The sequence below is a fragment of the Limulus polyphemus genome, unplaced genomic scaffold (genome assembly GCF_000517525.1).
Source record: "Limulus polyphemus unplaced genomic scaffold, Limulus_polyphemus-2.1.2 Scaffold1170, whole genome shotgun sequence".
Classification (NCBI taxonomy): Eukaryota; Metazoa; Arthropoda; class Merostomata; order Xiphosura; family Limulidae; genus Limulus; species Limulus polyphemus.
This window is the reverse complement of record NW_013666780.1, coordinates 136,938-149,368: the sequence shown is the minus strand read 5'-3', so window position 1 is coordinate 149,368 and position 12,431 is coordinate 136,938. Positions and strand designations below refer to the sequence as shown.

The 12,431-nt window shown below is 32.0% G+C and overlaps 1 protein-coding gene across 1 annotated transcript in view; it reads right to left on the bottom strand.

Annotated features, from left to right (window-relative positions):
• Positions 1 to 4,423: 4,423 nt before the first annotated feature.
• LOC106462453 (centrosomal protein of 63 kDa-like) overlaps positions 4,424 to 12,431 on the bottom strand; it is a 30,166-nt gene continuing 22,158 nt past the window's right edge. Inside the window, exons 5-6 of the mRNA XM_013922373.2 lie at positions 7,481 to 7,617; positions 4,424 to 6,710 (exon numbers count right to left, since the gene is read on the bottom strand). Coding sequence (XP_013777827.1) covers positions 6,491 to 6,710; positions 7,481 to 7,617 — 357 coding nt within the window. The 3' untranslated portion in view covers positions 4,424 to 6,490. The remainder of the gene's footprint in view (positions 6,711 to 7,480; positions 7,618 to 12,431) is intronic.

The window sequence follows — 12,431 nt, the reverse complement described above, 5'->3', positions numbered from 1 at the left end:
CAAGTAAGTCTAGTAATAAGTAAAATAAAACTAAAACCTAACCTAACCCGTAGTACTTACGTTAGTAACGTTACTTACGTTAGTAAGTGTAGTAGTAGGGTTTTTTATTTATTTCTAATGAGAAATCATAATAGAAATATTCTGTTTCCTTGAATAGTTGGAGTAAACAAAAACACTAATTTTCAATTTTTTATGACATTAATTGATTTAATCACCCAGCACTAGTGCTGTATAATAATGTAATCTCAGATCATTGATATGTTACCAGTGTTCTGTTCTGAGAGTGTGTATGAGCTTAAATTAAATTGAGTAGATTCACCTTACAACTGTAAATTTATGTCTTGTTCAAGTGCTGTATGTAGGTACAAAAAACATGAAATATTTTATAACAGAACAAAAGGATTGATTTGAACAAAACTACTTTGTTAGAAATTTCATACACTCAAATATATTTGAGCTAGTGCAAATGAGGTAATTATTTTCTGATATATGAAATCTCTGTTCTTGTAATGTCATTCATAGCTAAGTTACACTTTTGTAAAAATATATTGTGTAATAATGATACCTAGATATTGCTGTTATAAGGGTGTACTTTCTCCATACACATACATCTTAACCCTTTCACTGCATAATTAGATTTAAGGGTCAGTCCACAATCAGTGTCATTCCTCCATAAAAAAAAAATCATAATTAGCAGTATATTTTGCTGTATTATGCATTATGATATATATAAGTCACACTTCCATTGCATGTCTTGATGTTTTGACATCAATAACTTACCTAAACTAGGGTAAAAACACAGAGAAAATACAACAATCAGATGATATCTCTGTGTTCCCACTCATGCTCCCAGATGTCAGCACACCCACTGTTTGGTAGTCAATTCAAGCCTGTGGAGGGTTGTTGCTTTTTGCTGTAGAGGGAAGAATTTTTTGATGATCATGGAGAAAAGTCAATCTCTGCTGTCAATGACAATTAATCTTCCATTGACTATAGTCACTTTCTGTGGTAAAAGGGTTAACAAGGGAAAGCAGTATTTGCTTGACACTGAAAAGCAGTTCTTCTTTTATTGATAGGTACTGTTATGGCCTATGGAAAAAACATAGTTTTAAATAACCCAAAAATTTGTTGAATGTTGATATTGTAATTTAAAACACAAGTTTAAAAACTGCATTCTTTTACTTTCTGGTATGTTTCTTGCGTTTTATCCCCTTTTTTTGTGAACCAAGTATATACTAAACTTCTATTGTGTTTATTATATCTTATGTTTATATTATCTGTTTTTCCCCACTCCAGACAAGAGAGTTGTAACATAAACTGGTCCTGAGCATAAGACTTACAGAAATAAGGTATCGTACAACACGCATATTGTTTGACACTGTTTACAAACGGTAACCAACTGATGAAAATGTTTTAATGAGTGATCTGCTGGTGAACTTGTAGAGGGATGAATGAAATTTTGATTCATTAGAACATTGTCTTCATTATTTCATCAGCAGAATGTAACTTAAAATATTATAAATTTGTACAATATACTTATATTTCAGTATTTTTGCAAAATAGATTTGTCATGATTCTAAAAACTTCCATACTACCAGCAATTTAGTGAAACAAAAAGAGATATGATTTCAAACTTATGATTGCATTTTGTTCTTTGTATTTATTAATACATGTAGACAGTTTTTAACATGAACTAATTACACTGCTTCCTGGTATGGTAAATAGCAACGAAGTCTTGAGGAACAGAATCTTACTCTAGTTATAACTGTTTGTGTTGTAAGAGGCTAATTACAGTGGCACAGTTTTCATTCACATAAACATGCATTTGGTGATGTACTCTTTATGTTATTAACAAATAGAATTAATACAATTTATTTAAGTGTATAGTTTTTAACTTATGTTAATAACATTTAGTTTTTTGATGTACATACAAGATGACAGGATGTAAAAAGAAAAATAATACAATGATGGAAACTTTTACTGGACTTGTATATGTATATAAATCAAAGATTAATTTTCTATATACTAGTGTTTGAACTTTGCTTTGCAAGTTTTGTTGTTGTTTCTGAATAGTACGTTTTCATGGCAGATCTTAAACTTACATTTATTAATTTGTAAAAAGAAATAACAAACTTTTTTTGTTTAGTATCCATACTTGTGGAAGGTGAATTGAGTTTTCAAATATCAGTGACATAAAGTAAAAGCCTCATTTAAAAGAATTTTAATAATAATTTTAACCCACTAAAACATAAATTACTTTAAACAGAATAATCACAGTTAAATAACAAGCATCTTCCAAAAAGTATAGATTTAGTCATTGTTTGCTACATACTATATTTCCAAAGATTAAAGAAGGTATTTTTATAGGTATCTAAATTTAGCAGAAAGGAATTTTTTTATGAGTATGTGTATAGTTGCATATTCCAATCTTGTGATCAAATAAGTTATACAGAACAAAGTAGAACATACATTTCAATAGAAAAAGTGTCAAAACTTTTTTGTGGTTAGCCTTTTGTTATTATAGTTTTTTTCTTTGTTTCCAAAATAATATCTTAATGACTCTCAGTTATTCAAGTCTGATCTTATAAAAGAGATTGTAATGCCTATATATAGATGCATGTGAAAATACTGAAAAGTATTAATTCTTCAGGTTTATAACGGAATGTCAAACAGATATACACATTAATTATTTTTATTTCAAATTTGTACATACATATGAAATATTACATATTATCAATGATACGTTTAAAAAACAAAAACTCAAAATTAAACCAACACTATAGGTTTTTCATATTACGAAGACAAAATTTATGCTGAAAAATGAAGAAAAAAATTTGTACATGAGATATTTACACCATTTGTTCATAATAGTTATCAAGCTAATAATAATATTACTATTAACCCTTTCACTGTGGCTGGGACGTATATTTCCCATTATACTGAGAAATATACATCCCAGCAGTAGTGAATTGGTTAAGGTATAAACCAATAAGATTTTGTTAAGAAATAGGTGCAATTTCTGTGAAATTAAAATACTCCAAGTATGCTTCTTTAGTAACAGATGGTTTAATATTTGTCTGTGATTTAGAATGAGTGCATATTTGGTGTTTTTTAAATTGTCACCAAAAGTAACTTACATTTATATAGGCATTACTGCTATTAATGTTTTCTAAATTCTTTAGTGGACAGTCTACTTAATTTCATGTTTTTCTCTCATCATTAAAATTGTGAATTTTTCAGCAATAAAAGAAATGTAAAATACCCAGTCAATTCAATTCCTTGTCTAACGTTACTGAAAAGAAATTACTCAAAACCCATCTAACTTGAACTGAGCCCCCCCCCCCCCAAGAAAAAAACCTGGGTTTCACATTTCTTTCTCCTAAAAATTCTCAGTACAATTGTGGTGATGAGTGAAAAATATTTACATCATACTTTAACACCATAACTAAAACTACTTTAACTAGGAAGTTTCATAAAGATAAAGCCAATAGCACATGCACTATTATTACTTAGAGTGTTGACCCTTTCTTCCACTGTTTAACTGAAAGGCACATTCCTTTGGTAATTTAATTTTGTAAATAGAACAGATGGAGAGGATTATTAAAGGTTTTAGAATAGTACTTAAGTTTCTCACTAGAGATTGAAGAGCAGACTTTGATGTTATTATAAACTACATTATGTAAGAATTTATTGTTGTCACAAGTGATCTTAACATAGACACCATATGAACAAGTAAAATGTGCTTAATGATATATATAAGACTATGAATTATGGATTATTTTAAGTCACAGCCATACTGAAAAATTAGAACTTGATATTTCAGATATACTAGCAACTAAACTGGAACAGTTCACCCATTGTAAGTTCTGTTTATGCACTTTACAGAACAACTTTCTGATGTTCATTTCACCAGGAAATTGTTTTTAACTCACTCAAAATTCTAACTATTCCTTCTTCACTTGGATACATGCATGGAACAATCTCTCAAAGGCATACTCTTGACTTTAAACTCTAAACCTAACAGCATCTAAGTGCTAAGAACAGTAGCCTAATTACCTTGGTTAATTAAAACTCTTAACTTGTTTATCATTTCAAAATGGGACTAACCATTTTTTAAAGTTTTTTGTAATATTCTGTGTCCTTTCTTATACATGTAAGCCTAGTACTATTGGTGCATCCTTGAAATACTCCAAGCTAGTCAATCAAAATACCACAACTATTCAAGCTGTAGGCATAGAACATGGTTATATGTGATGACAAAAAATAATTAACAGAAGAAAATCCGATAAACAACTTCTAAAATTTCCATTTGTTTTAAAGTTTATCCCTATGTTTTACAATAATGTTGAAAAAATAAATAAAAACATCTTCATAAAATGGTAAATAACAGTTTTTTAAAATATAGATATTATTAAACAGTGCTTTAGTCAGCTTATATAATTTCATTGTTTATTCACAAAATTCAATAATAACAGTATATTGTATGGTTTAAATTGTGATTAATTACATTATTTATGAAAATTTAGTTTTGCAATGTTATTTGAATAATAAGGAATAATTATATTAGTTGTTACATGAACCTTGACCTTAGCATACTTTTTACAAAATTAATATTTTAAATGAATAAGTTTTTATTTTGAAACACTGATTAATTTTCTGTATTATGGAAAAACATAATATTTACTCTTATTTTCACTGTTATTACTAGGGTAATAAAAAGTACTGTGTTTTCTACAATTAATTCACTGTCTCAAGAGTGAAAAATCATGTATGACAAAAGTTATGTTGAGTTATGTTGGTAGTCACAGAATGTGTGCCATAACTGTGTTCAATAATGTACAAACGAAAATAGTGCATCAAAGATTAAAAATCCTTTGCTATACTAAAGGAAGGGTTACTTATTTACAGTATTTGTATTCTTTATTTAAATAATCTATACATTTTTTTGTAATAGATATCAAAAAACAGATAACTAAATTGTATTCAAGACAGTAAAAATAGTCACTTCTACATATTAAACTCATATGTTGTAAAATGATTAAACTTTCAACTACACATTTTTCAGCTGTAGATCACGTATTTTTCACTGAAAAAATCCTTGATGTAAAAACATTTGTGACACCTTTCAGTTTTATACTTCGTTCTTTATGATCTCTATAGGTACATGTATACACAAACAAATAAAAGCTCTAAATTATTATGTACTTGTAACTGTACACCAAACATTTTAATGTTTACATATTATAACAACAAATCTTTTAGACTATATACACATGCACACACAATGAACAAAGTAGCTTATATGTTTATCTTCAGAAAATGAAATTTTGGTAGTTTTAGTTTATCTATGGAAACTAATGTTTTCTTTAGTAGTTTACTGATCTTATTGGCACAGAATCTTTATCTTATGTTCCACACAGTATTTTATATCCAGACATCTACAAGTATTTGTACATTAAATACCATTTTCCCCATCTGGCCAGTATTTAACTTGTTAGTTGTACAGGGAAAGCAATGTTCCTTGGCAAGTAATTATAATAACAAGTACAAACATGTTCCCTTTTTGACCTATATTTAATAAAATATGTATAAATACTTTAAAAGTAAGTGCAGACACCTACATGTATAAATTAGAGGTAGTACTGGACTAGACAAATCCATATTTATACATCTTATAACTCAGCGACACTTAGTTGTCATTATCAAAACAATAATTATAATTTTCAGCTATTTTTGCATTTCCAATATACTTCTTAAACTTCCAGTTTAGTCTGAAAACAGTTTTATCTTATCTGAGAATTGTATTTTTATTATAGTGGGTATCCTAATGTTAAATTTTTTTTTACACCTGTTATTACTTATACAAAAGAACTGCTTAGAAATGAAATAGTTGGTAGGTTAATCCTTTATAGTGTACTTTAGTTCAGTTATCTTATTTTTTCACAACCCCCGTCAGATTGAGTTTCAAACCACAAGTAATAGTGGGAGTGGCATTATGTGGATGCTACATGACTTGTATCTACAATACTTAAGTTACAATTTAAATGTTTTCATTCACGTGAATATTAAAGGAAAACTCCTCATATATTGCATGTAGTAATCCAATGATATCCTACCATAAACATCTTTTACACATGACAATCAAAACGGAATAAAACTGTTACACACTTTGCCAGTTTATCTTAATAACTATTTTGTACCTTTAATAAGAGAAGCATAGGAATTAAAGACTACAAAATTGTTGTTGTTGTACTTCAAACAATTAATACAATTTAAACCAAAGAAGTAGTTAATTAGTTAGATAAGTACATACACTACTGTATTTACCCTGAAGTATATGAGAAAGCTGAAGCTTAGTTTGGGTGATTTACAATCAGAAACATACACTTCTCATTTGGAAAACAAGTCTTTTGTTTACCAAGATTTCATTGTATAAAAAATATTAACATTTATTAGAAATGATTTTGATAAACATCTATATGCTAACTATTTACATAGACATGTGCAGCTGTTCTAACTGGTTCATTTCTTGGGTAATTGTGTCTTTTAACTTATCAAAACAGGCATTTTCTTCTCTTATAAAATCCTCTGTCAGTGTAGAGATTATAGATTTCAAGTCAGGATGCTTCACTGGTGGCCAATTCTGTTCAACTGTATTCTGAAGACTTTGAATTTCTTCTAATAAATGCTTCACATTACTTTGTGCATCCCTGAAAAGCAAACTGATCCTATTAAAATACAGAAAATTAATCTCTAGCAAGTACAAAAAAAAAAACTCTAATCATGTCTTATCTAATTCAAAGTGATCTTTCAGCAGCTATATATTTTAAAACCAATTAACATGATTATTTTTAAACTTTCATCTAAAATAGTCCTTAACCTGCATAATTTTTGATTGGCTATGCCAAACCAATTATTACCACATTTTTTTACTTAGTTTTAAATACAAAATCATTTAATACTAAAACATGTCAAAACACTAACTACACTTAAGCAAAAAAAAATAATAATAATTTACTCAAAAAATTTTTAAACACACTTTGATGGACCTAAATTTCATTAGTTGCCTATGAGAACTAAACTATCAATTCCACTATAAACAGGTGGTCCTTCTCTTTTATTTATAGAATAAAAGGTAAACTTATTAGATTTTACAAATGTTCATGGATTTAGTATAGGATTTTCTGTTATTAAACCACTGTTTAACAAGTAAATGAATAAAAAATATTCCCAATCTAGGACTTGATGACTTAGAAAACGATTTCTCCCAATAAATCTATCAATAGCTTACAGTGTATTTGTACAGTAAAAGGTGTGTGACAAAATTTACAACAACTGTATTCATACTGTTTATTATATCTTATTTATGTATTGTAAATCAGTTATCAATGTATTTTTTAGTCCTCTGGTAGGAATACTGTTAGTTGCCAATAAAAGTCCACACCTGTTTTAATATGACAAGTACACAAATATAAATTACTTTAGTGCATTATCTTTTTGTTCTTCAGTTTTCTCCATCTCTGTAATGATTGCTAATAGACGTTCATGACTAGCTTCTGCATGCTGCTGCTGAAGTTCTCTTTTCTTTATTTCTTCCTGAAGGATGCTAATTTGTGACTGTTATGCAGAGAGAGAGAATAATATCATGACAACTTAATAAGTACAGTAAATCAAGAAGATAGATTATTTTCATAGTGTACTACATTTAACTTGAACTTAATCTGTTTAGTTTTTCAGTGTAAATGAAATTATGAAATCTCTTTAACCAACACCAATCAATATTATTCTTACAATCATGATCTAAATGTACAGGGTGTCCCAGTAGTCTGGACCATAGGGAAAAATACACAATTTATTCTTAATCCATTTATTATTCAAATTGCATGCCATTAACAGCCATACACATATAAATTCTTGGTATACTGTGCCATCATGGTATTTTCTTTCCTGAAATATGTACAACTGACATTAGAAATGTGTTTGTTTAACTTTAAGAATATAATGTCTATTTTACCTATGGGTCCAGACTTCTGGGACACCTTGTACAATATGAAAAACTTCTTGATTAATTAGCTGTTGGTTCAACATCTTACACAAACAAGCTAACTAATGTTGATTGGTTTAGCTTGCTCTGTACATTTCTTGATTTTTTTTTCACAGAAAACTGAAAAAAGGTCACCTAAACTTTGCTTATCACAACCAGGTCTTCTTACTTGTGGCACCCCACCTAGATTATATTATAACACCAGATATTAAAAATTTATTTACAACAATTAATACAACTTAAAAGGGGCTTAGCTGGGTTTTAGCTTATTTAAAAATTATTAATATTTTATACCATCACAACCCCCTTTGGAGACTATCTACAACCTCTATGGGTGTTATAACCCACAGTTTGGGAAATTATGATTTAGACCAAGGTTGTCAAGCTTTTTTTTTATGGCATCCCCCTATCTAAACTTTTTTTTTATGCACCCTCTGCAACTCATATAAAAATAAAACATGTCATAAAATGGTATATAGCATAAGGCAAACAGTTTCAGTTTATTCTCCAAATTAGTATGAAGGGTGAACTTGAGCTTGGAATAAGTTGAGGCCATTCTTGGCTGAATTGTTTACACAGCAACTTGGGGATCCCCTTCTATGTGCAGACAAGATCACTATTTTGTTTTGGCTGCTGTAAGAGCAGAAAATGCTGTCTTGCACAGGTATGTTGATGTGAAAGATAAATGCACATCCTTCACTTTTCATGAGAGGTCAACGTATTCTTTGTGAGCTAGCATCCAGAAGTTTCCAAGAGGTTTTGACTTGAATTCTGCCTGAAGTGTTTTATCACCTGAATAGTTCTATCAGCTTCTCTTTAGTTGCCATTGGCAGTTCAGGAGTTATACTGCCATTAAATAGGTTCTGGATCCAATTATGTTCTCCCATTGATTTGTAGATGACATTGAAATTATTTGAGATGAATAGAAACAATGTCACTAATAAGACTATGACTTAATTCATTTTCTTCCGAAAATTTACTGAGGCAAGGAAACATTTCACAGTTTCCATTCTCAAACTAGTTTTTCCACAGCTTGAGTGTTTTTGCAAAATGCTAGCATCTTATCATTCAGCAGCAAAATATTGCTATTCCAACCGTGCAGTGATAAGATAAGGTCATTGACTTTATTGAAAATATCAGACAGGTAGCACAGTACTAGAAGCCACTTTTCATTCATAAAATGTGCTGCTAAAGGAATAGAATTGAAAGCTTCACCATAACTCTCTCCATGCATGATTTCACACATTTTTATGGACCCAGGAAGAACTTATGTCTCTCCTATATTGTATGGCTAATGTTCTATGTAAGATGGGTGGGAAGTGTGAGAGGAAGTATCCATCTATTGGAAATACATTTTCAGTGTTGAAAAACGTTAACTTCCCATACGATACCTTACCTCTTCTCATATATTATCTAGAATACTACATTGAAGTGGTGGAGGAATCAGTGCAAAAGTTAGCTAGATGAGCTCTCTTCAGAATGTGCCCAAAGGGAATGTGACATCCTATACAATACAAATGTATAGGGACATACCTGTTAGAGACTGCACCTTGTCTAGACCAAGGTACACTCTTTGTGCATACTGAAGATATGTGTCACTAAGTCAGGCAGAAAATAAGCACAGTCTAGAATCTAAGTATGGTATAAAGACATGCCAAATGGTGTAGTGTGGCTAGGGCATGTCAGAACATACATGTGGTGGGTTAACTCCAGTCCAAAACCAGGCAGCATAGGGTATCTTACATTCAGTCTGTGGTAGGAGAAGGGTCTTTACCATTATCATCTCAAATCCAGGAAGTAGAAGGGAAAAGGAAACTCCATTCTGCCAACCAAGTGAGTGCACGTGTGCTGTTCCTGCACACATCTAACACCAGGTCACCCAGGAATCCAACATTCAGGCACTGGTAAAATGAGGAAAAACATATGTAGCAGGTCAACTCCAGTCCAAAAACCAGGCAGCATCGGATATTGTTCGACTAGTCTGTGGTAGAAGGAAGGTCCCTACCAACCATATGAGTGCAGACTTATGCTGTCTGGTCCTATACCTATGCAACACTGGACCACCAGGAAACCGACATCCATGTACTAGTATGATAGGGGAAAGCCAGCCTGAGGAGTGAACTGTACTTGGTGGTCATCTCCAGTCCAAAACCAGGTGGCATTGTGAATTTGTTATCCGTTCCATGACAGGAGAAGGGTCAACACCATCTATACCAATATAACACCACCACCTTACTCTCTACTGAGTGGAAGTAATAACACTCAGGAGGAAGTCTCCATGGTCTACCACCCCAGTGGCTAGGAACAGGTGAGTGGAAAGGACACCTGTACTCTACTAAAAGAAAAGGGAGGGTGAAAGCTCACTGGGAAGCCCAGAAGAGCACAACACCTTAAGATAGTGCAGTGAGTGACCACATGTTTAAACCCTATTTTTAAAAGCAGGCCAGTCCCAGTTTATTCAACAAGGTCTGGAGGAATGGGCAGCTATTCCAATGCTGCTTTATTCATAATATTCCATGAGTAGGTATGGTCTGGATTGAGCCTTGTTTAGTAAATAATATACTGCAAGGAGACTTCTAGCAGTCTTGTGGAATACCCCATCTCATCAGTGAATGCTATCAGGCCTGAAATGGCTGCATGGTGCAGATTTATGTTTGTATGTTCTGGCAGACACCACATGCCACGTAGTGGGATCCTGTGACATGGAGGAGGGCCCTGTAAAGGCAAGAGAAAAAGAAAACGAACTTACCCAGTCAAAGCTGTATGTAGAATGGCGAGGGGAGGTAGCCTGGCAAAGAAGAAACAGCCAGATGATGAAAATAATGTGCAACTAAAATATTTGTTGTTGTCCATTGCCAGCCTGCACAATATCCCCAAAATAACAATGGAAATCAGCAACTAGAGAATAAGGTGTTAGATTTGATGAGAGGTTATGTTGAAGAGTCAATGTGAATCTTCATCCAAAGAACCATAGGCTAAACAAATGAGTTGATGAAGCCATCCTGTGAGGGTAGTGGGAGATATATCTCAGGCAGAGGAGGAATTCCAGGAAATAAATAGGTGAGAGCATGAACCTTAATAAGGTGCAGTGTGGGCTAAATAACACCAAACTGCATGGACAGTACAGAGAAGGCAATCATGATCAGATCAAGAACAAAGGTGAGAAATGGATAAAAGGAAAATAGGAGTGAATGTGCTATCTCCTTTATGAGCAGCAAACTTTTTAGGTGGAAAAGAACAATCAGGATAAAGAAGAATGTATGAATGATGGAAAATAATATGGGAAGAGTCAATGACATACACATCAGATCATCAACAGCTACAGGCAATAAGTAAGGAATAGGTAGTGTGTTAAAGATGGTACAAGGAACAAAGGACTACAGGTTTAAAAGGCAGAAGGGTAAGAGCATGGAGAAAGACAGCAGGTCAGGGAATATGAAGATGTCAAAAAGAATGGAAGAGCATAGTAAGAGAATGGACCTAAAATGGTCCATATTAAATTCTACGATAATTTACATGAATATAGTGACAGATATGAAAGACTCCATGTGATGTGTTTATTCATACCATGTAATAATTCCCAAGATGGTTGATGCCAACATCTAGCACACCTATATATATATATGAATTACAGTACATGTCCTGTGTTGACTACTTCTGAAATAGGTACAGAGAGTTCTACATTATTAACAAATTTGATTATATCAGCTCATATGGTGATAGGTGGGGGCATTTTTTCTATTATTTTTCATTATGACAGCTCATACAACAGAAAATCAGAATGTGTTTCTTGTGCTCTATAACATATCTAATTGAAATAAATCTTAACTTCATGTAATCTTACTACTCAAATTAATTTACAATACTGACAATAAGTCATATATATCAGTCTTCAGCAGTATCAAATACATGCTGCTCATGTGGTGTTGGAAAAGGTACAGCTGTTTCTTGGTGACAGTAGAAGTCTGGAGAGCATAAAATAGATACAAACTACAAAAGCAGTATCTAATGGTCTGCTTCATCTTTTACCACTTCTTTGGGTAACCTTGCATTTAAGTTATCAAGCCTTTATCCTGGAAAAATTTCATACGTTATATATTTCCTACACTGAAAAATGTATTTCCTATAGGTACTTACCTCCTATCACATAAATAGCTATTCTCATTCAGTGCTGCCCTCTATATGCAAAAAAAAATGCATGCCACAAGCCTTCTATCTCCCCTCCATTGGAATTGACTGATTCCAATGCATCTATCATGCAAGTCATCATGCATTATCTCTCCACCAATAAGAGTGCGACATACTCTCATGACACGTGACTCCCTCTATCCAATTCTACCTAACTATCACTTCAAGTTTTGGCAGAAGATGAAAGCACCAGTTTTCA